The sequence below is a fragment of the Myotis davidii genome, unplaced genomic scaffold, assembly GCF_000327345.1.
Source record: "Myotis davidii unplaced genomic scaffold, ASM32734v1 scaffold76, whole genome shotgun sequence".
Lineage (NCBI taxonomy): Eukaryota > Metazoa > Chordata > Mammalia > Chiroptera > Vespertilionidae > Myotis > Myotis davidii.
Window position 1 is genome coordinate 971,121 of NW_006288892.1, and position 24,201 is coordinate 995,321.

Here is a 24,201-nt window from a genome sequence, read left to right on the forward strand (position 1 = left end):
CCTCTTCTGAAAGTAGGTTTCTGGCCTTTGCTGACAATGTTGCGATCCTGCTGGCTGAAGCCCGGTGGACTAAAACAGGTTTCTGGGGCTTTGTTTAGCTTCTATATTTGTTACATAATTGCTTAGAGTTGCAGCTCAGAGGCCGACAAGGCAGGCGGGGAACGTTGCAGTCCTCCAACACTGAAGCAAGCAAGCCTCATGTTAGTTTCAAGCTGCCTGGCTGCCGGCTGCCATCTTGGCTGACAGTTAATTTGCATATCTTGCTGATTAGCCAATGAAAAGGGTAGCAGTTGTACACCAATTACCGTGTTTCTCTTTTATTAGTGTAGATTATAAACATTTTAAAGTGCTTAGTTGGTAGGCACTGTTTGAAGCATTATGTGAGCACTTGCTTTTACTTTCAACCTAAGAAAAATAAACTGTATATGAAAAATTTCAGGGTATTTTACATTGGAAACCAGATGCTAAGCTTTGTTTTGAGAATTTTCACCCCAGAAATAAAATGAATATATAAATAAGATGATATTATAGTTTTTCTTTTGTAATAGGTGTCAGTAGTATCAGTATAAAAAAGCACCTACCAGATGGTAAGTTTAAGGTCAGAGACTATTTCTGACACCCTGTTTCATGTAACATTATCATTGGGTCTATTTGTTTTATCATTTAATTATTGTCATTAATAGGCTATTAGAGACGTGAGACTACAAATTCACTTGCTACAATGTATGACTGCCAAGTCACCTGCTACCAGAAATAACTCTTTCAATAACTCTTTGAATAAAGTGGTTCTTAACTTTAAGAGGTCATGGACTCCTTGGAGAATTTTCCCTCCAAGAAAAATAGAAAGAGGACATGTATGTTCAATTTGAGTGCAATTTCAAGGGGGTTCTAGAACCCCAATCCCAACCGTGGACCCCAGGATAAGACTTATACTCTGAATGGAGCTGAAGAGTTCCCCTCTCTGTTCATTGATTCCTTTCTATTTGAATTGCGATACCATTCTTTTGTATAAACAAATTCATGAGAACAAAAATGCCAGCTTTTCTAAACACTAGAACAAATAGACCACATAAAGATTATATGTATTATGTGTGTGTTTATGAATGACTCATAAAGTGAGATAAGAAAATTCTGTTATTCTGTTTAGGAAGGAAAGGATTAAAAATATACATATGTACACATATATGTTTATATACATTTTATATATGCGTGTGTGTGTATATATACACATATATATGTTGATGGATGTGTGTGGATGTATATCCTTATACTTAAAACAATGGTGGAATAAAAAAATTTAAAGAATTACCTAAAGAGAGACTGATAGAGGGAATAGGATGTAAAGGATAGGGATAGAAGCTAGACTTTTTTGAAGAGAGAGAGAGAGAATTTTGGAGCCATGTAAATATTTTACTTAATTAAAAGAAAGTTAAATTTTAATGAGCAATTCTCTCCATATTAACTAAAAATTGTAAAAAAGCAAACCTATGTTTGTAGATTTTGGTATTGCCATGCAGAGAGAAATTATCCTAAGTAACTTTAAAACACAGTAATTTGACTACATTCCTAGAGGAATCACACTTCACAACAACAACAAAAATAACCCCAAAACAAAAAAACTGTTTTCAGTAATCATTTTGTTGGTGCTAGTATTAGTATTATTTGTTTAAATTGGTAATAAAGCAAATGAGTAATTATATTGGTGACTTGAGAACTGGAAAGAGATGAAGCAGAGGAAGGTAATTAAAAACCCTATAGTCCTGAATTTAAGTTTGACTAATGAGTGAGAACTTAAAAAGTTTCCTTTCTTTTTAAAAAATAGTTATCTCCTAGCCTTGTCCGCTAAAAGCTCTAGAAATAATGACCAAGCCAGTGGAGTGAACACCACTAGTGCTCAGTCTCCAAATACTATTTGTAAATACTAGTGGTATTTAGAGACCTACTGATTCCAAGTCTGAGTCAGGAAATGTACAGATGAGCCTGGAGCATCAGGCCATACCAGAAGTAAAGAAACTACTAAAGAACATTCACGTTTTGTCTAAAGCAGTGGTGGGGTACGTCCAGCCCATGAGCTGCATAAGGCCCATGAAATCATTTGGTCCAGCCCTGCCAAGGCACTAGGGGTGAGTTAATTAAATGTTTGATCAAATATAGCAGGCTAATTTTTAAGTTGATAAATTTTGTATGGCCCACAAATGATGTTATAAATATCCAAATAGCCTTTGGCAGAAAAAAGGTTCCCTACCCCTGATCTAAAGCATTCCAGAACCAACTTGAATAGGCTCCCACTGGGCAAAGGACAATTTAACCACCAATAAGGAGAAATACTGTAATGGATGAAAAAATTCATTTTTAAATTTTTGAGTTACAGGAATATGTAAAAACAAACAAAAACCTTTACAGAGTACTAGGGAACCAAATTATTGTTTTAGGGAAATGATCAGGTGTTTTATTTTGCCTTTCATATAATGAGCAATCTTCAGAGTAGCCAAATAGTCGGTGAGGGGAAATTTTTCATTTTGAAGATATTCCAGCTGATAAATGAAGACACAACCAACCTCTGAAATGTTCTTTATAAACAAAATATAAAACCCTGAATCTGATCAAGCCTCTAGTTCTAACTACTAATTTACAGGAAAGAGAAGAGACAAAGGAACATGTTCAATTATACCATGGGGATTCATTCAGCAGAAAAACAGACTGTGGGAAACTGCAGAATAAATGACTCACTTTTTCCCCCAGCAAATTGGAAAGGGGAAAACAATGATGGAGGACAAATCTATAGATTAAAAAAAAATATAAGAAACATATTAACCAATTGCAATGTAAGAATCTTCAATATTGTTTTAAACTGGAGGATAAAAAGAACATTTATGGGTTGAGGGAACGCTACCTTGATTTGTGTGGTTTTAAAAAATATATTTTTATTGATTTCACATAGAAAGAGAGGGAGAGAGAGAGAAACATCAATGGTGAGAGAGAATCATTGATCAGTTGCCTCCTGCCCATCCCCTACTGGGGATTGAGCCCCCAACCCCGGGCATATGCCCTGACCGAGAATCAAACATGACCTCCTGATAAGTGGTCAATGCTCAACCACTGAGCCATGCCGGCTGGGCACTACCTTGATTTTTAATAATATTAAAGATTTGTTGCGTGTGAGAGAGGTGGTCTTATTGTATCTGTTTTTTAAGAGGAGTTTTTGTCTTTTAATGGTAGATGTTGACATATTTATAGTTGAAATGATACGTTGTCTGGGATCTGCTTCAAAAGAATACAGGATTGAGTAGGGAGATGTATGGAGTGCTATAGAAGGAACAAACACAGCCATGAGTTAAGAATTTTTGAAGCTTGTTGATAGGAATATGAGGATTCCATTGTTTTATTTTCCCAACTTTTGTATAAGTTTTAAATTTCTTACTATGGGAAAATTAAGAGTAAAAATCTGACCACAGCTGCTCCATAATAATGACTTAAAACAAAACAAAAACCCGGTAACATAACTAACTTTTTATTTCCTTATGATCAAGTTTACCACCTTTCTTTTTTATTTTTTTTTAAATATATTTTATTGATTTTTTCACAGAGAGGAAGGGAGAGAGATAGAGAGCTAGAAACATCGATGAGAGAGAAACATCGATCAGCTGCCTCCTGCACATCTCCCACTGGGGATGTGCCCGCAACCCAGGTACATGCCCTTCACCAGTATCGAACCTGGGACCTTTCAGTCCACAGGCCGACACTCTATCCACTGAGCCAAACCAGTTTTGGCAACCACCTTTCTTTTTTAAAATGAATGTTTATTTTGTATTGATTTTAGATTTAGAGTAAAATTGTTAAGATAGTACAGAGAGTTCTTGTTTACCCTTTGCTCATTTTCTCTCTATTAATGTCTTATACTACCATGCTACATTGGTAAAACCTTAGAAACCAACATTGGTACATTACTACTAACTAAACACCAGACTGGATTTCACCAGTTTTTCCATTACAGTCCTCTTTCTGTCCAGGATCTAATCCAGGGTACCACATTAGCATTTAATTGTCGTGTCTCTCTAGTCTTCTTTGGTTTATGACAGTTACTTAGTCTTTTCTTGTTTTTCATAATCTTGATAGTCTTGAGTACTGGCCAGTATCCTGTAAAATGTCCCCCAATCTGGGTTTGTCTGATTGTGGGTTTTTTTTAAGATTAGACTAGGGTTGTGAATTTTGGGAAGAGTACCACAGAAGTAAATAGCTCTTGTCATCACATTGCATTAGGGGATGCTATCACCATGACATCACTAATAATATCAACTGTCATTGTTTCCACTGTCAAGTTACTATTTTTCCATTTCCCTGCTCTATTCTTTAGAAGCAAGTCACTAAGTCTAGCCCACCCTCAAGTGGGGGATATTAAGACCCTCCCCGCTCCCCACAATGCAGTGACTCACTAGAACTCAAGGACATAGGATATGGTTGTTCTGGGGGCTCAGTGTTATTATGGCAAAGGAATACAGAGCAAAGTCATCAAAGTGAACAAGTGCACGGGGAGGAGTCTGGGTGAAACTAGGCAGAAGCTTCCAAGAGTCCAAGGGATCACACGATATGTTCTTCATTCCTTAGCAGTGAGCTATGACAATACTTGTGGAATGTTATCCATCAGGAAAACTTGCTTTAGCCTAGGAGTCCAAGGTTTTTACTGGGGACTGGTCAGGTAGGCAGTCTCTGCCTAGTGTGTATCCAATTCCAGACTCCTGGAAGGAAAGTGGTGTCTTATCATTTATAGAAAGTTTTATACCAGTGAAAGGAACTATTTACTGGTCAAGTTCCCAGCCCACGGCCAAAGGCCAATCTTGCAAGCAGGCCTTTCTAAGGATAGTAATCTTAGACCTTCAGTGTTAGCTCTTTTCTGCACAGGGAAGTATCCTCATATTACCTTTACTTCATACTTTTACTTGAGAAAAATGGAATCAGGTTAAAAAATAGAGAGTATAAATAAGATGGTAAGAATGAAAAAAATTTAAAATCAAATCAAGGGCATCTAATATATTTTTTTGCTATATAGAATGAAATATGTCACAATTTAGGCCTCATTTTTTGTTCTCTATTTCTCATGCCCATTTAATATATATATATCTTTATTTATTTCAGAGAGGGAGAAAAAGATAGAAACTTCAATGATGAGAGAGAATCATTAATCGGCTGTCTCTTGAACAACCCTCACTGGGGATCAAGCCCACAACTCAGGCATATGCCCTGACCTGGAACCAAACCTTGACCTCCTGGTTCATAGGTCGATGCTCAACCATTGAGCCACGCTGGCCGGGTTCTCTTGTCCATTTTAAAATATTGCTATAAAAATTATTATTCATATTGCAACTTTTCAACTTTTGAAGCATTTCATAATAATAAAAAAATGTCTCCAGATTGTGTGTCATCTCATTTATTGCCAAATAATTAGAAGAAGGCCTTGTAAATTTTAGTAATAAGTAATAACATAACAACCAAAACCTGGGTGGAAATCCCAGAAAGTAATTACTAAGATTTAAACACAATATGTACTAGTCACTTATTTTCTTTTGATAGGAAAAACGTGGTCTTCGAGAAATGCGAGTTCTTGAGAATTTGAAGAATATGATCCATGAAACAAATGAACATACTCTTCCCAAATGTAGAGAAACAATGCAAGACAACTTAAACCAAGTTCTCCAGAGATGTAAGCCAGCTATTTTCTTACGTTGCTTTATTTCACATGAAATCTATGCCAAAATGTATCTTTTTGGGTATTTGGTGGGAGTTGGAGAGGATAAAGATAGATGGCCTGTCTCAGAGGAAGTGCTTATCTAGTGACTAATGTGTATTGCCATTGATGTTGAGAGCCTTAATCTCCAAAGTGAGATGTGTGCATCTGCAGTGCACAAGATTACTTATCCTTTTAGGATGTGAGAAAATTGAAACATTTTTTACCTTAAAAAATTTATCCATTAGAAAAAGTTTGACAACCAAGATTTAGGATCTGAAATAAAATATTTTCAAATAGGATATTAGAGTGTGTTTTTTAACTTAAAAATAAATAATCGTGTTATAATATTAGTATTTTATTATTTTCATTAAGCAGAATATTTTATTTTGAAGACATAGTTAATCAAAAAGAATATTTATTAAACATGTCAAAGCATAGCATAAAAGGAGTTTTATTAATAATTGATTTTAAAATTAGAAGTATATCAGAAATATAAGGCTGCTCCTTGCATCTATATTGACACTATTCAGCTTGTCCAAGGATAATGCTGGTAAATAATGATGGATTACTGAAGTGCCAAATAAAGTGTCTTTCGGGCAGGGAGGAGGGAGAGAAAACTGGCCAGTGAAGGAAAGCAGCCGAGAGACCTTGGCTAGTAATTGAGTTAAGTCTTTATGTGCAAGTCCAAGTTAGTCTTGTGTACTCTGATGTTAAAAGGAGATTGGAGAGGAAAATTCCCTAAGGTCACGTTTGGTTTCTTTGAGGGGAGCAACAAGAAGTCTAAAATTAACCTCAGACTTTTGCATTTTACTACAAACTTGCCCTTGTTTGTTCACACTGTTCACACTTGTTTGTTCACACTTCCTTAACCTTGACAAGCATCGACCTATTATGCTAAAATAAAACTAAAATTATTATTATTAATAAGAATGCTTATGTATTCATTTGAACTCTGCCTATAACTTGCCTTTTCTACATTTTGAGAATATAAAAATAAATTAGGTAAAACTTGGTAAAAAACTATAAACAGTTATTTGACTTGCTTCATTCTTGGGCTAAAGTTATTTCTGATGTGAGGAGTGGCCTCTTAAAAGTAGAGTCTTCAGCCCAGTTGGTGTGGCTCAGTGGTTGAGCATCGACCTATGAACCTGGAGTCACGGTTCAATTCCTGGTCAGTAGGGGGACTGCCGGAGGCAGCCGATCAATGATTCTCATCATTGATGTTTCTATCTTTCTCTCCCTCTCCCTTCCTCTCTGAAATATATATGTATAAAAGTAGAGTCTTCACAGTGCATTAAAAAAGTATTATCCAAAATTTAAATGTATTCTCCTAAAAGGAAGAATTAAAACACACAAAATGCAAAGTTAATAATTAAGGTTTTGACATATGTAGACTGCTTTGGGTCTCATTGTTAGTTTTAGAAACTAGTCAATAATTTTTGGAACTCAGTAGGCTCCAATATAAGTATTTTCATGTAGTAATTATCCTGAACAGCACAGGTATAATGGAGATAATTACCTGCTTTTTAAGCTGATGTAGTTTAAAAATTCACCTGGGCCCAGCTGTTGTTCTTGGGGAATTTCATGTTTAAAAACTTGACATTTTAAGTCATAGTGCTGGCTTGTTTATTTTCACTACTAACTGATCAGAGTTGTGCAAGACCATGCAAGTGAATTTATTATATATGGAATATATTCTGATCTAAGTTATACTTTACAAGACTAGTGATGAGTTGAGTTTTGTTCTGTGCCTGTTAGAGCTGCCACATTGGTCTCTTCTATGCATGTTTGAGAGCTGTGCTGGCAGTGCCATCAACTGCATCTCAGAACTATACTGGTGTGGATCGTGGTCTAACATGATGCACAAAAGTAAATAGCTGTGCACCAGTAAAGTGGGGACATCTTGAATTATTTGAATGAGACCTGTTACAGAAACTGCAGCTCATAATTGTTTCTGCTTTTGCCTGTGTAGCGCCACCTATCTTGCAAAGTGTGTTTGTTTGAGCAGAGCCTTTAAAACTAACACTCTCCTGTGGATCCTTAACACCACAAAAATAAACAAGAACTCTAGGGCAGGAGAGAAACCAAGATGGCGGCATAGGTAAACACCAGAAATTGCTGCCTCGCACAACCACATCAAAAATACAACTAAAAGACAAAAGGGACATCATCCAGAACCACAGGAAGGCTGGCTAAGTGGAAGTTCTACAACTACAAGGAAAGAGAAAAGCACACTCAGAGGAAGTGCGGAGGCGCACATGGAAAGGGCTGACAACTGAGGACACGGTTGTCTTTTTCAGTCGGGAGGGAGACACACGCTCCTGCTCTGAACTCCAGTTCCAGGCTAGTCTCTGGGGACCCAGACTCATACAGGGAGAAGCTGGACTGTCTGGCATTGGGCGGAACTCGAGGGCAGCTTTCTCTCAGAGATGCTTGCAGCGATTACCGGGACACTGAGACCCAGGGACTCTTAGGGCAGGGCTGAGGATCAGCCTTGGCTGTTTGCTCCGCCCTGTTGATCCCCTGGGACCCTGCCCCACCCAAGCTGTATGCCGAGGCTTTTGCATATGGATGACCTAGCCCTTTGCAATCTAAGATTACCTTAAAAACTGCAGCTGGGTCAGAGAGACCCAGAACATCCAAAAGAAGGCCCAGGGCCCCACAGCAGCTTGCATTGCTTCACAGCTGTGCCTCCAAATCCCTCTGGGCACCTCCAAACCCCAAACAAAGAAGAGGAATCTGCAGATCTCTCCATGTCTCCTGCTGGGTAGCCTCAGGCAGAGGCTAAATTAGCACCTCCTTAGAGATCCAAGAGCCAGTGTACCCAGTGATCAGAGTGGGACCATCCAGATTACAACTCCTCAGATCCATAAAGGACACACTCAGGGGGCAGACTCAGTGAGCACCAAAGCCCCACTGAAGCAAGTCTTGCCCCATAAGGGTGTCTCCAGCACAGAAGTTCTCCCACCATAGACACAGCTGATTCTCACAGCCAATTGGCCTGGAGGTTGATTCCTCCCAGTGATACCAGCTACAATCAAGGCTTGACTACGGCAAGACTGTGCACGCAGCCCACGAGGGGTGCACCAAGAGTGTCCTCCTCAGGTAATTGGGGAGGCTGAGCCACTGGGCCCTATAGGACACCTAGCACAGAAAGCCACCCTGTCAACACAGCAGCCAAAATGCAGAGACAAAGAGATGGGTCAGAAATGCCAGAAATGGAGAAGGGCAAGTTTTTGGATATAGAGTTCAAAACCACAGTTGTAAGGTTTTTCGAGTTTTCTAGAAACCGCTGATAAAGTTAGCGAGACCCTCAATAAATCTAGTGAGACCCTCGAGGATATGAAAAAGGACCAAATAGAAATTAAGCATACACTGACTGAAGTAGAGAATGTTATGCAGAGATCCAACAGCAGACTAGAGGATCGCAAGAATCAAATCAAAGATTTGAAATAAAAAGAAGCAAAAAACACCCAACCAGGAAAGCAAAAAGAAAAAAGAATCCAAGAATATGAGGATAGTGTAAGGAGCCTCTGGGATAACTTCAAGCGAACCAACATCCGAATTATAGGGGTGCCAGAAGAAGAGAGAGAGCAAGATATTGAAAACCTATTTGAAGAAATAATGACAGAAAACTTCCCCTACCTGGTGAAAGAAATAGACTTCAAAGTCCAGGAAGCACAGAGAACCCCAAACAAAAGGAGTCTAAAGAGGACCACACCAAGACACATTATAATTAAAATGCCAAGAGCAAAAGACAAAGAGAGAATCTTAAAAGCAGCAAGAGAAAAAAAGTCAGTTACCTACAAGGGAGTACCTATACGACTGTCAGTTGATTTCTCAACAGAAACTTTGCAGGCCAGAAGGGAATGGCAAGAAATATTCAAAGCGATGAATATATCAAGTACCTACAACCAAGATTACTTTATCCAGCAAAGCTATCATTCAGAATTGAAGGTCAGATAAAGAGCTTCACAGATAAGAAAAAGCTAAAGGAATTCATCACCCCCAAACCAGTATTATATGAAATGCTGAAAGGTATCCTTTAAGAAGAGGAAGAAGAAGAAAAAGGTAAAAATATAAATTATGAACAAGTACATATCTATCAACAAGTGAATCTAAAAATCAAGTGAATAAAAAATCTGATGAACAGAATGAACTGGTGATTATAATTGAATCAGGGACATAGAAAGGGAGTGGACTTACTATTCGGGGGGGGGGAGTGATGTGGGGATGCAGGAAGAGACTGGACAAAAATGGTGCACCTATGGATGAGGACAGTGGGGGAGGTAAGGGCAGAGGGTGGGGTGGGAACTGGATGAGGACAGCAATTTTCAACCTTTTTCATCTTATAGCACACATAAACCAGTTGCTAAAATTCTGTGGCACACCAAAAAATATATTTGACAAAAGAAATAGGTATAATTTTGATTCATTCACACCAGACAGCTATGAATAATTTGGCGATCTAAGGGAAAAGAGGTCAGTACCCCTGACTAGTTAGGTATTGCATGTTTTAAAAATTCTTGCAGCACTCCAGTTGAAAATTGCTGCTCTGAGAAGATACATAAAAGCAACCCGTAAAGTAACTTGACATCAAGATGCAGCCTTTACTATTTTCTCATCCTGAACATACTAGTAGTGTCTGTGGTTGACTCAATTATTTAATACACTTCACCAAATTTGTTATCTAGAATTCTTGTCCTTGTTTTTAGAGAGTAAGGACAGAAAGCCTCTAGGTTATTCCTGATTCAACTTAACTAATACAGCCATAGTAAAATAAACTTTCTCTCTCTTCCTGCCTCTCTCTCTTTTTAAGAGCAGTGACTATTTTTGTATTATTTAAACAAAAGATAAATGTAAAGCACTAAGAAAAAGAAGTTAAGAAATTAGGGGAAAAAAGGAGAAAGCAATAAATCACCTTAATAACTACATAAAGATATCCATTGCTTTTTAACTTTGGAGAACATCATTCCAGACAACTTTGTATATATCCAAATGGAAGGATGGATAGTGGGATGACTGCTGAATGAACAGATGGGCAAATATCAGTGGGGTGGGGGTAGGAGGAGAAACCTTCTGATAAGAATGGATCATATAATTTTTTAATATACATTTTTTATTGTTTACACTAGTGCAGCTGTCCCTCATTTTCACCCCCTTGCCCACCTCCATCCAGTCCCCCCGCCACACCCCCCGTCTTCACCACACTATTGTCTTTTTAAATTAAAGTATTAATTTTAAATTTTATTTGAATTTAACAGAACAAAAACTTAAAGCTGAAATAAATACATTAAAATATGTGTTTCTTTACTATTAAAGGTAGTAGTTGCTAAAAGATCATTCAAAGAAAAGTAATAAAAGACATTCTGAAGTTAGCATCATTATTTCTGCATTAGTTAATGCCTTGAGACGTGGAGGGGTTAAGACTTAACCTTTTCTCTTGCATCTCTTCCCCAACCTCTCACTTGTGAATTTTAGCTTTGGTGGGGTTCATAGTATTTGTTTCTGTTCTGCAGTTATAATGCTGCCAATTGCTTATTTAGTCGTACACTATTCAACTTCTTTCTGTTTCTGGTTTGTTTATTAGATCTGTAATGATGTTGTTATAGTTCTCAGTTTGTTTCCTTAGCTTTACAGTCACATTTTCATTTCATGCTGTATGTTTGATCACTTTTAATAGATTCATTCAATTGAGGTGGGTTTTGTTCATTTGTTTTTTGTATTACAAAGTACCAGTGGAGAATTTTATTAGGTTTTCTTTCAGAATTGGATACTTTGTCTGTCTTATCTGACTCTCACATATTATGTTCCTCCCCCACCCCCATCTTTTCTCTATAAATGATACATGAAAGCGTATCAGAATTCTAAGTTTTGTCTACTCATTTTCTTTCTCTGACTTGGGGGAGGAATGGTTATGGTGAGGTTAGGAGTCTCAGTTCTTTATTAGAATCTGTGTTCCTATTCTTGGCCATCACTTTTCAAAGTTTATAGTATGCAATTATAATATTTCCTTTTTCAGTAAAGGATGGAGATTTTCCCCCTCTTACTCTTTTATAGTTTCTTATGAATTTTATGAGGTATTTAAGGGGCTAACCTTGTCTGTTTTTGCTACACTCTCCCTCTTTACCTAGAAATCATTAAGAACTCATGATTTAAAATACTACTTTTATAGCACTTTATTAGTTAGAATTTTTACCTGTAGTTGCTTCATAAACTATCATAACTCTGTAAAATAAGTATTATTATCCTCCCTGCTTTATAGAAACTGAAATTTATAGTGGTTTAATATCCATGGTTCTCCAATAATAATCAGAGGAATTACCATGCAAACCTAGTTCTGCTCCAAAGCTCAAGTTCTTTCAACTTCAGAATATTGCTTTTGTGCATCTTTGAGAAAGTAATAAGCAAAGTCCACCTTTTCTTCTGAGACATCACTTTCTCTTGGATTTTCTCCTACAACACAGGCGCCTCCTTCCATTCTACTTTGTTAGTTCACACCTTTTTCTTGACTTTTAACATCGTTGTGTCCTAAGGCTTGGGTCTGGGATATCTTTTCTGTCTCTACTACCTTGCTTGGTGGTCTCATGTAGAATCACAGTTTTAAATATTATCTGTGTGCCATTCATCAATTCTACATTCATGTTTTAACCCTAGGCTCCTCTCTGGATTGCTAGACTTTTTACATCCAACTGCTTAGTCTACTTAGATGTCTAATTAGCATCTCAGTATAACATATCCAGAACCAGACTTGAATTCTTTCCTCAGTTCTGCTTTTACCTCATTTTATACCATTTCATGAATGACATTACCATTCCCTAGATGCTCAGGCTGAAAAATCTGAACTCCTATCTTTCTCTCCCTTCTTCATCTCTTTCTCTGGAGTGCTCTCTTTCCCCCACTTCATCTCCTTCACCTCCCACCTTCCCTCCTTTACTCGTCCCTTCTCTCTTCCCCTTCCCTCCCTTCCTCTTCCTTTTTTCCTCTCCATCTCCACTCCTTCCCTCCCTCCCTCTATTCTTTTCTCTTCCCCTTTTTCATTCTTTCCTTCTTTCTCCCCTCATGTATATTTTATTAACAAATCCTTCTGGCTCAGTGACTCTTATTTTCTACCCACCCCCGCTCCTCTCCCTCTCCCCCGCCCCCTCGGCCTCTTGCTTTGTTCTAGCTACTCTGACTACCTTATTCTTCCTCTAATGTGCCAAGCACACTCCCACCTCAGGGCCTTTGCACTTGCTACTCCCTCTGGAATACTCTTTTCTCAGATTTCTGTACATTCTCATTTTCTATTTGTCTCTGCTCAGATGTCAACAGTGAGACCTAACTCAGCCACTCTAACATTCATCTCCCCTCACTTTGGCATTCTCTGGCCTCCCTACCTTGCTTTGTTTTTCTCTATCATTTCCTGATATTCTAACTATTTATCTATATGCTCTGTCTCCCCAATTAAAATAAGTTTCATGCCAAGGCCGGTTTGGCTCAGTGGATGGAGCGTCGGCCTGCGGACTGGAGGGGCCAGGGTTCGATTCCGGTCAGGGGCATGTGCCTGGGTTGCGGGCACATCCCCAGTGGGAGATGTACAGGAGGCGGCTGGTCGATGTTTCTCTCTCATCGATGTTTCTGACTCTCTGTCTCTCTCCCTTCCTCTCTGTGAGAAATCAATAAAATATATTTTTTAAAAAAATAAGTTTCATGAGCTCAGGGACTCTGTTCTCTGCAGTATCCCTGGCACCTAGAATAGCAGTGGCTGGCACATTGTAGCCACTAATTATTTGTTTATTGAAATAAATGAATGAATGAGAATTCAGCCAACATCTGCTCCTAATACCAAACCAAAATTATTTTCTTATGTATGTATTTGAGGTTTACACATACCTACCATGACAGGATGAATTTGTTTCTTTTATGTGACGACAGTTGGGACGTTAACTACTATATGCAGCACAATTACTGTATGTTATACTAATTTCCTTGAATAATCTTTCAGTTGCGAGAAAATAATTTGATAAATTCTTGACTTTTTAAAGTCAGTATAGTTTTCTAAAACACTGAGACAACAGGGGCAACTGCTTCCTATTGACCAGTAAGTCCTGTGGAAGTGATAGGAAGGTTTGGATAAATGGACCTTTTCCTCGCCGAAACCGGTTTGGCTCAGTGGATAGAGCATTGGCCTGCAGACTGAAAGGTCCCAGGTTCGATTCCGGTCAAGGGCATGTACCTGGGTTGCGGGCACATCCCCGGTGGGGGATGTGCAGGAGGCAGCTGATCGATGTTTCTCTCTCATCGATGTTTCTGACTCTCTATCTCTCTCCCTTCCTCTCTGTAAAAAATCAATAAAATATATTTTTTTAAAAAATGGACCTTTTCCTCTTTGAGTATCTAATTGTGAAGAAAGGGAATGTTTGCTGTAGTCGGGTGACTTTCCTAGACTTTAGAAAAGCAGATTTTATTATACTCAGAAAGTAAACCATTTTTTATTGTGTGGCTAAAGAATTAAAAAGTAAATTACTTCAATGGAATTTTTTAGAAATATATATTTTGTCTAAGCACCAAGACAATCCTGATAAGGAACAAAAGTATGACTTTGTCAGATCTGTTCTAATTAAATTTTAAAGGATATAATAAATGACAAAATAAATGTCATAGTCCTATAACTTTTGTCAGATTAAACCAAGAAAGACCTGAAAATAATGAAACAAAGACCACAGAATGAATATTTTTAAGCCTTCCTTCCATCACCCCTCTCCAAAAAAATAAAAAACCAGGAAATTATAAAAACCACTGCTCAGGAAAGATGATGTAATATTAATACTAGTATAGCACAGAAAGAAGGCAGATCTAATCAGCACCTATTTTGGTTTGTTTTCATCTTTTCTGTTAGAACAAACAATGAATGATAGGGAACCTAATTTTCAGTACTAAAATACTGTCTTTGCTATAACTATAAAGCGAATGGTTACTGATGAAAACCTGACTTTTAAAAGCAGAACCCTCCTCTTAACTGTATTTTCACAGGGTGGGTCCTAACATTCTTCTGAAAGAGAATCACAGTCCCGCCCTGTTGTGGAACTTGTGACCTAGCTGGAGCCAGATTGAGGTGAGATAGGAAGGCATAATTGTAAAACAGTTAGGTAAACCTCTCTCTAAGCAAATGCAAGCTAAAGTGGTAGGGTGTTACATACCAAATAAGGGGAAATTCTTATAGGGAAAGGATTCATCTGGGGGGATTTTATGAAGGCAGTAAACCTTGAACTGAACTTTTGAAACAAGTAAAACATTTTAACAATAGGAAAGGAATAAGGAAAGCACTTTGAGTAGGGATAGTATAGTAAATAGAATAATAGAACAGTAGCATTTCTTGACTGCTTACATCTGTCAGTATTACACATGCCATTACGTCTACACATGCCTTATAGAGACAAATGAAAATGTATTTACTTGGGTAAGAAGTAAATAACAGCAGTACAGCAGTTTTTAAATAGAATATTATGTACCGATTTATTACTCTGCTTACTATGTGTGAAGAACTATGCTAAGTGTATTCCATAAATGAAAAGATTTAAATAACTGATGGATTAAAACCAGCTTCATTGATGAAATTATAAGAGGAATGGAGTGTTGAGGATAAGAAGCAAGTCTTTAGAGTCAGAGATCTGATTTTATTCCTACTTTTTGTATTTATCTATATAATAAAAACCCAGTGGTGGTAACGCTGTAACAACCAAAGACCAGTCACCAGGAGGCCTCGCTGCGCACAGATGGGTGGGGCTGCATGTGCAGCAAGGTGTGCGCGGGTGGATGGGGACTTGACTCTGGGTCCCAACCCTGTGCGCGGGTGGATGGGGACTTGACTCTGGGTCCCACCCCACGCTGGAACTCGGGGGGGTCCCGGGTCTCGCACGATTTTACGTGCTGGGTCACTAGTTAGTCATATTACCTCCTTGAGTGACATCTACCTCTTTACCCTTGTTTTTTACAAATGCCAATACTCTGTAAAGTGTGACAATGATCCTCTTCTAAATAGAAAAGTGGGGTTAAAAGGAATAATACATGGAAAGTACAGGTCTTGCCACCATAGTACTAATAAATAACTATAGTAATTATTCCTAACAGTTTTGGTCCATTAGAAAGGAAAATAACTCAATGAAAACAATCTTGAGAAGTTTGAATCTGGCAGTGGCAGCCAGGATGAATTTGAAGACGAGAGCAGAGGCAAGAAGAATAGTAGAAAGTTGTTGAAGCATTCCAGTAATGTCTGCAAGAGAGCAGTAGTGTGCAAGAGACAAAGGGAGAGAGGCCTAGTGAATGGGAAAGACACTGTAAAGGCACAATCAAAATGTAATGCTATATCTTTTTAGAGAATTCTAAGGTTATGGTTGACAATTTGTCATTGGAATTAGTACTTAAATGCCTTTGGCTTGCAACTCAAAGCTCAAGAATGATGGTAGTTCTGATTATGACATACTGAATATATTGGTAGAACTTCTTTTTTTGCTGCCCCACCACACCAAAATAGTATTGTGGGTTTTTTTTTTGTTGTTGTTTTGCATAGTTTTTTGAGATCTAAAACAATCCACATATTTGTTTTCCCAGGTCATTCTTTCATTGATCAAGGGCTGCTAATTGAAAACCCATTCTCTGTTTTATTTCAGTGCAAGCAGCTACTGACTCAGTCTGTAGACTCCAACAGAGGGAACAGGAACGAAAAAAGGTAAAAGTAGATCATTTGGGTATTGGAGCCTCTAACTTCAGGGTTTTTATTATAACCATATTATTAGCTTTTGATAAAAAGAAGTTATCTGAATTTGGTTTTTTATGCAATGATTTTAAAAGATTTTAAAATGGCTAATTCATTCATGATATTTTGAAGAGGTATGGGCACATGATTGCACCATCCATATTTTTATAGTTTAAATTACAGACCTTGACCTTTTTTTTCCACCTTTTCAACATTTCCATCTTTTCCTTGAAAGTGGTATTTGTCTTATGGAGGAGAGAGAATAGGACTTTTACATGGAACAAAAAATACTCACCAGATTGGAAATATAAATCTTCCTTTGTGCCTGAAGCATTGAGTATAGTATGTATATTTCTTCTAGAAAATGAAGCATTCATGTCTGTGGATGGGTTATTTAGTGAATAGTCATAAGTGCATGTGAATCACTTGCCGGGTAGTGCTTTGCTTATTTTAATTATATCTTAACTAAATTCAGATGTGGAAAAATAGCTTAAGGATTTAAGGTCCTGTTATAATTTGGTGTTTTCACATATAATTTTCATGAATTATTTATATAGCTTATTTATTGCTTTAAACCAATAAAGATACACTTATTAAGAAATGTTGAAAATGCTAAGTTATTCTGAAATACACACCTTTTTGCATGTGCGTGTATCAATAAGTGTTACTATCTCCATTTCTCTGGAAGGTATTGTGGTTCAGATTTGGCATTGTGTAAAAATATAATGGAATGAACCTTGCCCCAGTTTGAATTTCTTCACCCTCTGCTCAACTTTAAATATTGATATAAAGTTTAAATATTGAACAGTTTGATGAATCAAGCCTACTGAAAGAACTTGACATTCAAGCCAGCAGGGAAGGCTGCCCAAGAAGAGTAGGATGATTTCTAGCAGGCCAGGTCAGGAAACAGGCCATTGCGGAGCACCTTGATAAAAGGGCAAGGCAAAGCCATAGGCAGGAAAGTCTGGGTTGGGTGGAGTGTTTGCACTGTGTCTAGAGAGCACTGTAGAGGCAGGAACGGGGGCTTCAATGGGCTTTTCCTAGCTGGACAGATTTTTTTTTTTAATCCTTTACTTTGCTAGGAGAAAAATTTTAGTTTGTTAAGTTTGAAGCAGTTTCTATACTCAGGAGGTGAAAGTCTAGGGGTCCCAAACCACTAGTCTATAATAATAAAAGCATAATATGCTAATTAGACCAGACATCCTTCCTGACAACCTTCCAGATGAAGCCAGGGCTGCGAGGGGAGCCCGGGTCCTGGGTGCCTGCCGGTGGCTGGAGAAAAGCCCGGGTCCCGAGTGCCAGAGGAAAGCCAGTGCCAGCAGCCGAGGAAGAAAGGCCTACTCTTGGATGCATTTTGTGCATCGAGCCTCTAGTACTAATATAATGTAGGATAAAGTAAAAGCTGTGGTCCAGTCATAAGGAACTTTGTAGGATCTGGCAAAAAAGTAATTTATTAGGAGGAGCTAGCATTCGTTTCAACCTTGCTCAATGAGTTGGACTTCAGTTGACAGGATATGGGACAAAAAATATGAGAGGGTGACGGATATCATGTGAGAAAAGACAAAAGATGTTAGAATTCAGTAGTCTGTGGAGCTGGGATGTGGACTATCTAAAGCATGGTGGGGAACTTTTTTTCTGCCAAGTGCCATTGGGTATTTATAACATCATTTGCAGGCCATACAAAGTTATCAACTTAAAAATTAGCCTGCTTCCCTAGCTGGTTTGGCTCACTGGATAGCGCGTCGGCCTGCAGACTGAAAGGTCCCCAGTTCAATTCCTGTCAAGGGCACATGCCCAGTTTGCAGGCTCGATCTCCAGTGGAGGGTGTGCTGGAGGCAGCAGATCAATGATTCTCTCTCATCATTGATGTTTCTCTCCCTCACCCTTTCTCTCTGAAATTAATACAAATATATTTTTTAAAAATTAGCCTATTATATTTGGTCGAACGTTGAATTAACTCAAACCAAATGCCTTGGCAGGGCCAGACGAAATGATTTTTCAGGTCTCATATGGCCTGCGGGCCGGACATTCCCCACCCTCATCAACGGGTTATATCTGAGGATGAGTGTGGAGAACCTTGATTGCTATATTAAACAAATTGTTAGTGAAGGCACCAGGAGCATTTCTGTGTTTGAGAAGCAAAAAGACTTTTTCTGTAAGAACACTGGCTATTCCTGGCTGTAACATGTGCAATTCTCTTGGCTTTCACAATGAAAATTAAAAAGGGTGCCCTATGTATGTTGAACATGTTGCTGCGTGATTTAAGCAGATTTATGTGAATATGCTCTCACACATTATTGGTCTTTCGAAGACATCGTCAAAGTAGTTATGATTCTGATAAAATGGCAATTCTTTTCATCTTTGAGCAGAACTAACCTAAAATTAAATTGTAATTGGAATGGTTCTTCTTGGCACTTTGAACTTTTTTCACATTTGGAGTATTAACTATATGTAAGTAAGAAAATGACCAGATTTGGTAAAAAAAAGTACAGTGTCTTCTATTTCTAGCTGTTTTCTTTATTAGCTAGCTGTATGTTCTTGGACAATGCCTTGAGCTTCAAGCTCTACATCTGCAAAATAAATACCTATTTTACTTAACCTTATGGATTAATATTTTACTTACCTGATAGATTGTATTACGTGGTTTGTGTGAAATGGTTTTGCAAATTGTATATCACTTTTCATATATAAGGTGGCATATCTTCCCTGCCAGTTCAATCATTTGTTTAAGGTGCAGGCAGTCACTTTGTGCATAAGAGCCCTGTTGTGGTTTATTAGAGTTGGCAAAGCCCTTGAAAATCCTGCCCATTCATGATTTTCTGAATTAAAAGATGCTGTCCCTGGTTGTTTTTTCTTAAAGTAGCCTCAAGAAATAATAAAGCCCTTAGATTATTTTAGTCAGAATTTTATTTCTATAGGTATTATGTTAGAGAACGTTACTGAACTATCTATAGAGTAACATTAAAGTTATTATTTTAGAATGTACTGAAATGTTGTGTTTCACTAAGGACTGAAATGGAGTCTGTGAAACCTACTTGCATAATCAGCCACCCTGAGTATTTTCTTTTCTCAAAATAATGTAATAAAATTAACCAGCTATAAGTCACACAAAGAAGTGCTTTTCCTAGAAGAATAAAAATTCTTTATACCAGTGGTTCTCAACCTTCCTAATGCCACGACCCTTTAATACAGTTCCTCATGTTGTGGTGACCCCCAACCATAAAATTATTTTTGTTGCTACTTCATAACTGTAATTTTGCTACTGTTTTGATTGTAATGTAAATATCTGATAATGCAGGATGTATTTTCATTGTTGCAAATTGAACATAATTAAAGCATAGTGATTAATCACAAAAACAATATGTAATTATATATGTGTTTTCCTATGGTCTTAGGCGACCCCTGTGAAAGGTTCGTTCGACCCCCAAAAGGGGTCTCGACCCACAGGTTGAAAATCGCTGCTTTTATACTCTTCCAAGACAATGAACCTTTAGTCTTTATTTCTTTTTCAGAGTTTATGTAGTTAGCAATAGATTTGAAATACGTATCTTTAAGAATTTTTTTTTCTGTCATCTGGCTTTTGCCAAAACTTTGACGTGGCAGAGGTTTCACACTACAAATATATAAAAGACATATAGGTAAAGTTTAATTTCTCATCTAGCAAATATGTAAAAAGCAAAATTGACGTCTAGCTGCATTTTGCAATCTAATGTTAATTGTCCTTAGTTATACTGTTGGCTACATTTTGTGTATTTGAATGGCTCTCAGAACAAAGAAAGATGGGAGTAGTAATGGAATAAAATAAACTCTTGCCATTAATCATTAATTCTTTTATGTCAAGACAATTTGTGGAATTCTGTGGGAAGTAAATTATGATAAACGTCATTCATCCAAATCACATTTCCCACAATTGATATCTAAAAGTACATTCATAAGAACAATAAATGTCTTGAAAACGACTCACTAATACAAAGTTGTATTTTGGATGCTAGCAATAAGAGTAGTGCAATGAAAATACAAGTAGCATAAAAATAAAAGAAAATACAAGTAGCTTATAAAATTCACTGGCTCTTAAAAATATGCCATCAAGGGAAGTGAGCTTGTTAATATGTGTGAATAGTTTAAACTTGGTTTCCATACACAAGTATCAACTTTTGAAGCCACATTCAACCAAACTAGAGATAGTAATGAAGTAAACATGAATCCTTTGATTCATCTTGTCCACAAATATTTATTAGATTTAGTTATATCCCAGTATGATTTTTATGAGATCAGTGAGATAGCATAGATTATACATTGTTCTTGATAGAGTGTGAAAATGCAGAGTTAATAGATCAATAGGTAATATTCTATTTAAAATCATTATTGACAGTTGTTATTCTGACACTTCTTATCAAAGTAAATACTTTTTCATTTGTTTGTGTCGGGCATATGTACAATTAATGGCATATGTATTACTGACAGAAGTTCCATAGGGCCTTTTAGACTGAGTTTTCTCTGAGACCAGGGTTTCTCAACCTCTGCACTATTGACATTTTGGACCAGATAATTCTTTGCGGGGTGGGAGGGGCTGGCCTGTGCTTTGTAGGATGTTTGCAGCATCCTTGGCCTCTACTCCTTATATGCCAGGAGCACCTTCCCCTAACCTATACTATGACAACCAAAAATCTGGGAGACAGAAGCATCAAAATCCATTCCCAATTGAGAACCACTGACTTAGACTAAAGCATGCAGAAATGTATTACGTGTCCCAGAGTTCATTTCTAGACCTGGTCCTAGAATGGTTTGGCTTCAAGATTGGCTTCTCTTTAAATTTATGACTAATGGGATATATGTAAGACAGTTTATTATTACTATTTTTCACTTTGTTGTAGAAAGAGACAAAACCATTAAAGCATATTACTTCTAGTATACAGTTGCAGCTCATTAACGAATTTGCTCTTCAATTTTTTTTTTGGCATTTTCTAAATGTATCTTCAGGAAATTAATTGTGTCCACTTTATAAAGAATGTAGTTGGTTTCATTTATGAAGAATCCTCTGAAACCTGATTTGAATTTTTTTATTGTGATAAAATACACCTAACATAAAATTTACCGGTTTAAGCATTTTTAAGTATGCAGTTCAGTAGCATAAAATACATTCACATTGTTCTGCAGCCATCACCACCATCCATCTCCAGAACTTTTTCATCTTTCCCAGTTGAGACTCTGTACCCATTAAACACTAATGCCCCATTCTCCCCTCCTAACCCCTGGTAACCACCATTCCACTTTCTGTTTCCAGAATTTGACTACTCTAGGTTTCTTTCTAAATGGAATCATGTAGCATTTATCTTTTTGTGATTGGCTTCTGTTATATAGTATCTTCATAGTTCATCTGTGTTGTAGCATGTATCTGAATTTCATTCCTTTTTAAAGATGATTATATTTTGTGTATCCGTTCATCTATCAATGGATACTGGGTTGCTTCTACCTTTTGACTACTGTGAATAATACTACTATTAATTTGGGTCAATAGATATTTGTTCAAATTCCTCCTTTTCATTCTTTTAGATCTATACCCAGAAGTGGACTTACTGTATCATATGGTATTTCTATTTTTAATTTTCCGAGGAACCACAGAAGTTGCACCATTTTTATCGCCCCACCAGCACAGTGTGCAAGCATTCCATTTTCTCCACATCCTTGTCATTTTCTGGTGGTTTTTTTTTTTTTCAGAGTAGCCATTCTAATGGCTATCTCATTGTGGTTTTGGTTTGCATTTCCCTAATGATTAGTGATGTTGAACATCTTAAGATTTTTGGACATTTGTATATCTTCTTTGTAGAAATGTCCATTGGGATTTTGATGAGAATTGTATTAAATCTTTATATGCCAAGACCATTCAGCAGCGAAAGGACAATCTTTTCAACAAATAGTACTGGGAAAACTGTATATTCACATGCAAAAAAAAAATGATACTGGACCCTTACCTTGTATCATATACAAAAGTTATTTCAAAATGGAACAAAGACCTAAATGTAAGGCCTAAAACTATAAAATTCTTAGAAGAAAACAGGGAAACCTCATGACATTGGATTTGGCAATGATTCCTTGCCTGTGACACCAAAAGCACAGGCAACAAAAGTAAAAATAAATTTTTGTTTTTACTTCACCAAAATTAAAAACGTTTGTGCATTAAATGACATTATGAACAGAGTGAAAATGCAATTCCCCAGAATATGAGAAATATTTGCAAATCATGTATTTAATAGTGGGTTAATATTCAAAAAATATTTTTAAAAACTATATAGTTCAATAACAACAACAACAACAATAAAACAGTTTGATAAAAAATGGACAAAGGGCTTTTCCATTGGTCTAAATGTCTATCTTTATGCTAGTCCCACACTGATTACAGTAGCTTTGCAGTATGTTTTGAAATTAGAAAATATGTTTTTTAATGTAGGTTTTATTATTTAGATTTGGTGAAGCCAACAGATTGGAGATGATTGCCATCTCCAATAAAGATAATTTGTTACTCATAGTTCTCAAAAGGAGGGGGCATGCTGTGTACACAGGACATGTAGGAAAGCACTAGGATTTGTCAGGCAGAGTGAAAGAGGGGAAAACATGGGCAAGAGCTTTTATTGTAGTTTCCAAAGAAAGTTACATATGAAGCAGGGTAATCAAGTTTAGGATTGTCTAGTTCGAATAATTTTATTAAGCTCTGGAGCATAAGAGCATAGTTGTCTGGTACCTGGCCCAGGGTAGGTAGGTAGTGGCCCAGAATGTGCGAGTCCAATAAAGAAGGTAGTTAGGGTATGGGCTTTGTATTGGTTGGCTTGCATATAAAAGGTATTCTCACAGGGTGGTTGTTTACTACCTCTAGGAATAAGTTAGCTCTGGAAGGGACAGTCTCTCCAGGGTCAGCAAGACCCCAGATGTAAAAACATCATGAACACATGGTTAACATAGTATGAGACATCAGTTTTGCTCTTCTTTTTCAAGAATTGTTTTTGTTTTGACTATTTGGTGTCACTTCATATATATTTTAGGATGGATTTTTCTTTTTCTGTAAAAAACATCATAGGGATTTTAATAAGGATTTTATCAAATCTGTAGATCACTTTGGATAGTATTGACATCTTAACAAAATAAAATTTTCCAGTCTGTGAGCATGAGATGCCTTTCCATTGATTTGTGTCTTTAATTTCTTTCAACAAAGTTTTGTAGTTTTTAGCATACAGGTCTTTTGCCTCCTTGATTAAATTTATTCTAAGTATTGTATTCTTTTTCAATGCTATTGTAAATGGAATGGTTTTCTTAATTTTCTTTTTATTCTTCTTTGTTAGGGTATAGAGATGCAACTAACTTTGCATGTTGATTTTGTATCCTATAGATTTGCTCAATTTGTTTAGTATTTCTAGCAGTTTTTTGTGGAATCTTACAATTTTTGACATATAAATCATGTTGTTTGTGAATAGAGATAATTTTACTTCTTCCTTTCCACTTTGGATGCCTTTTATTTTCTTGCCTAATAGCTCTGGTTAGGACTTCAAATACTATGTTGAATAGAAGTTGAAAAAGCAGAATACTTGTCTGGTTCCTGATTTTGGAGGGAAAGCTTTCAGTTTTTCACAATCAGATATGATAGCTGTGAGTTTTTCACAGATTGCCTTTATTATGTTGAGATAGTTTCCTACTATTACTGGTTTTTAAGCTGTTTTGATCATGTCAGGGTGTTGAATTTTGTCAC

General features: G+C 37.1%; 1 protein-coding gene across 2 annotated transcripts in view; it reads left to right on the top strand.

Annotated features, from left to right (window-relative positions):
- Positions 1-24,201, top strand: part of BLOC1S5 (biogenesis of lysosomal organelles complex 1 subunit 5) — a 55,345-nt gene that overhangs the window by 23,696 nt on the left and 7,448 nt on the right. Inside the window, exons 3-4 of one of the 2 annotated variants that reach the window (XM_006761127.2) lie at positions 5,569-5,698; positions 16,378-16,436. In XM_006761127.2, coding sequence (XP_006761190.1) covers positions 5,569-5,698; positions 16,378-16,436 — 189 coding nt within the window. The remainder of the gene's footprint in view (positions 1-5,568; positions 5,699-16,377; positions 16,437-24,201) is intronic. The other variant, XM_006761128.2, reaches the window with a different exon arrangement.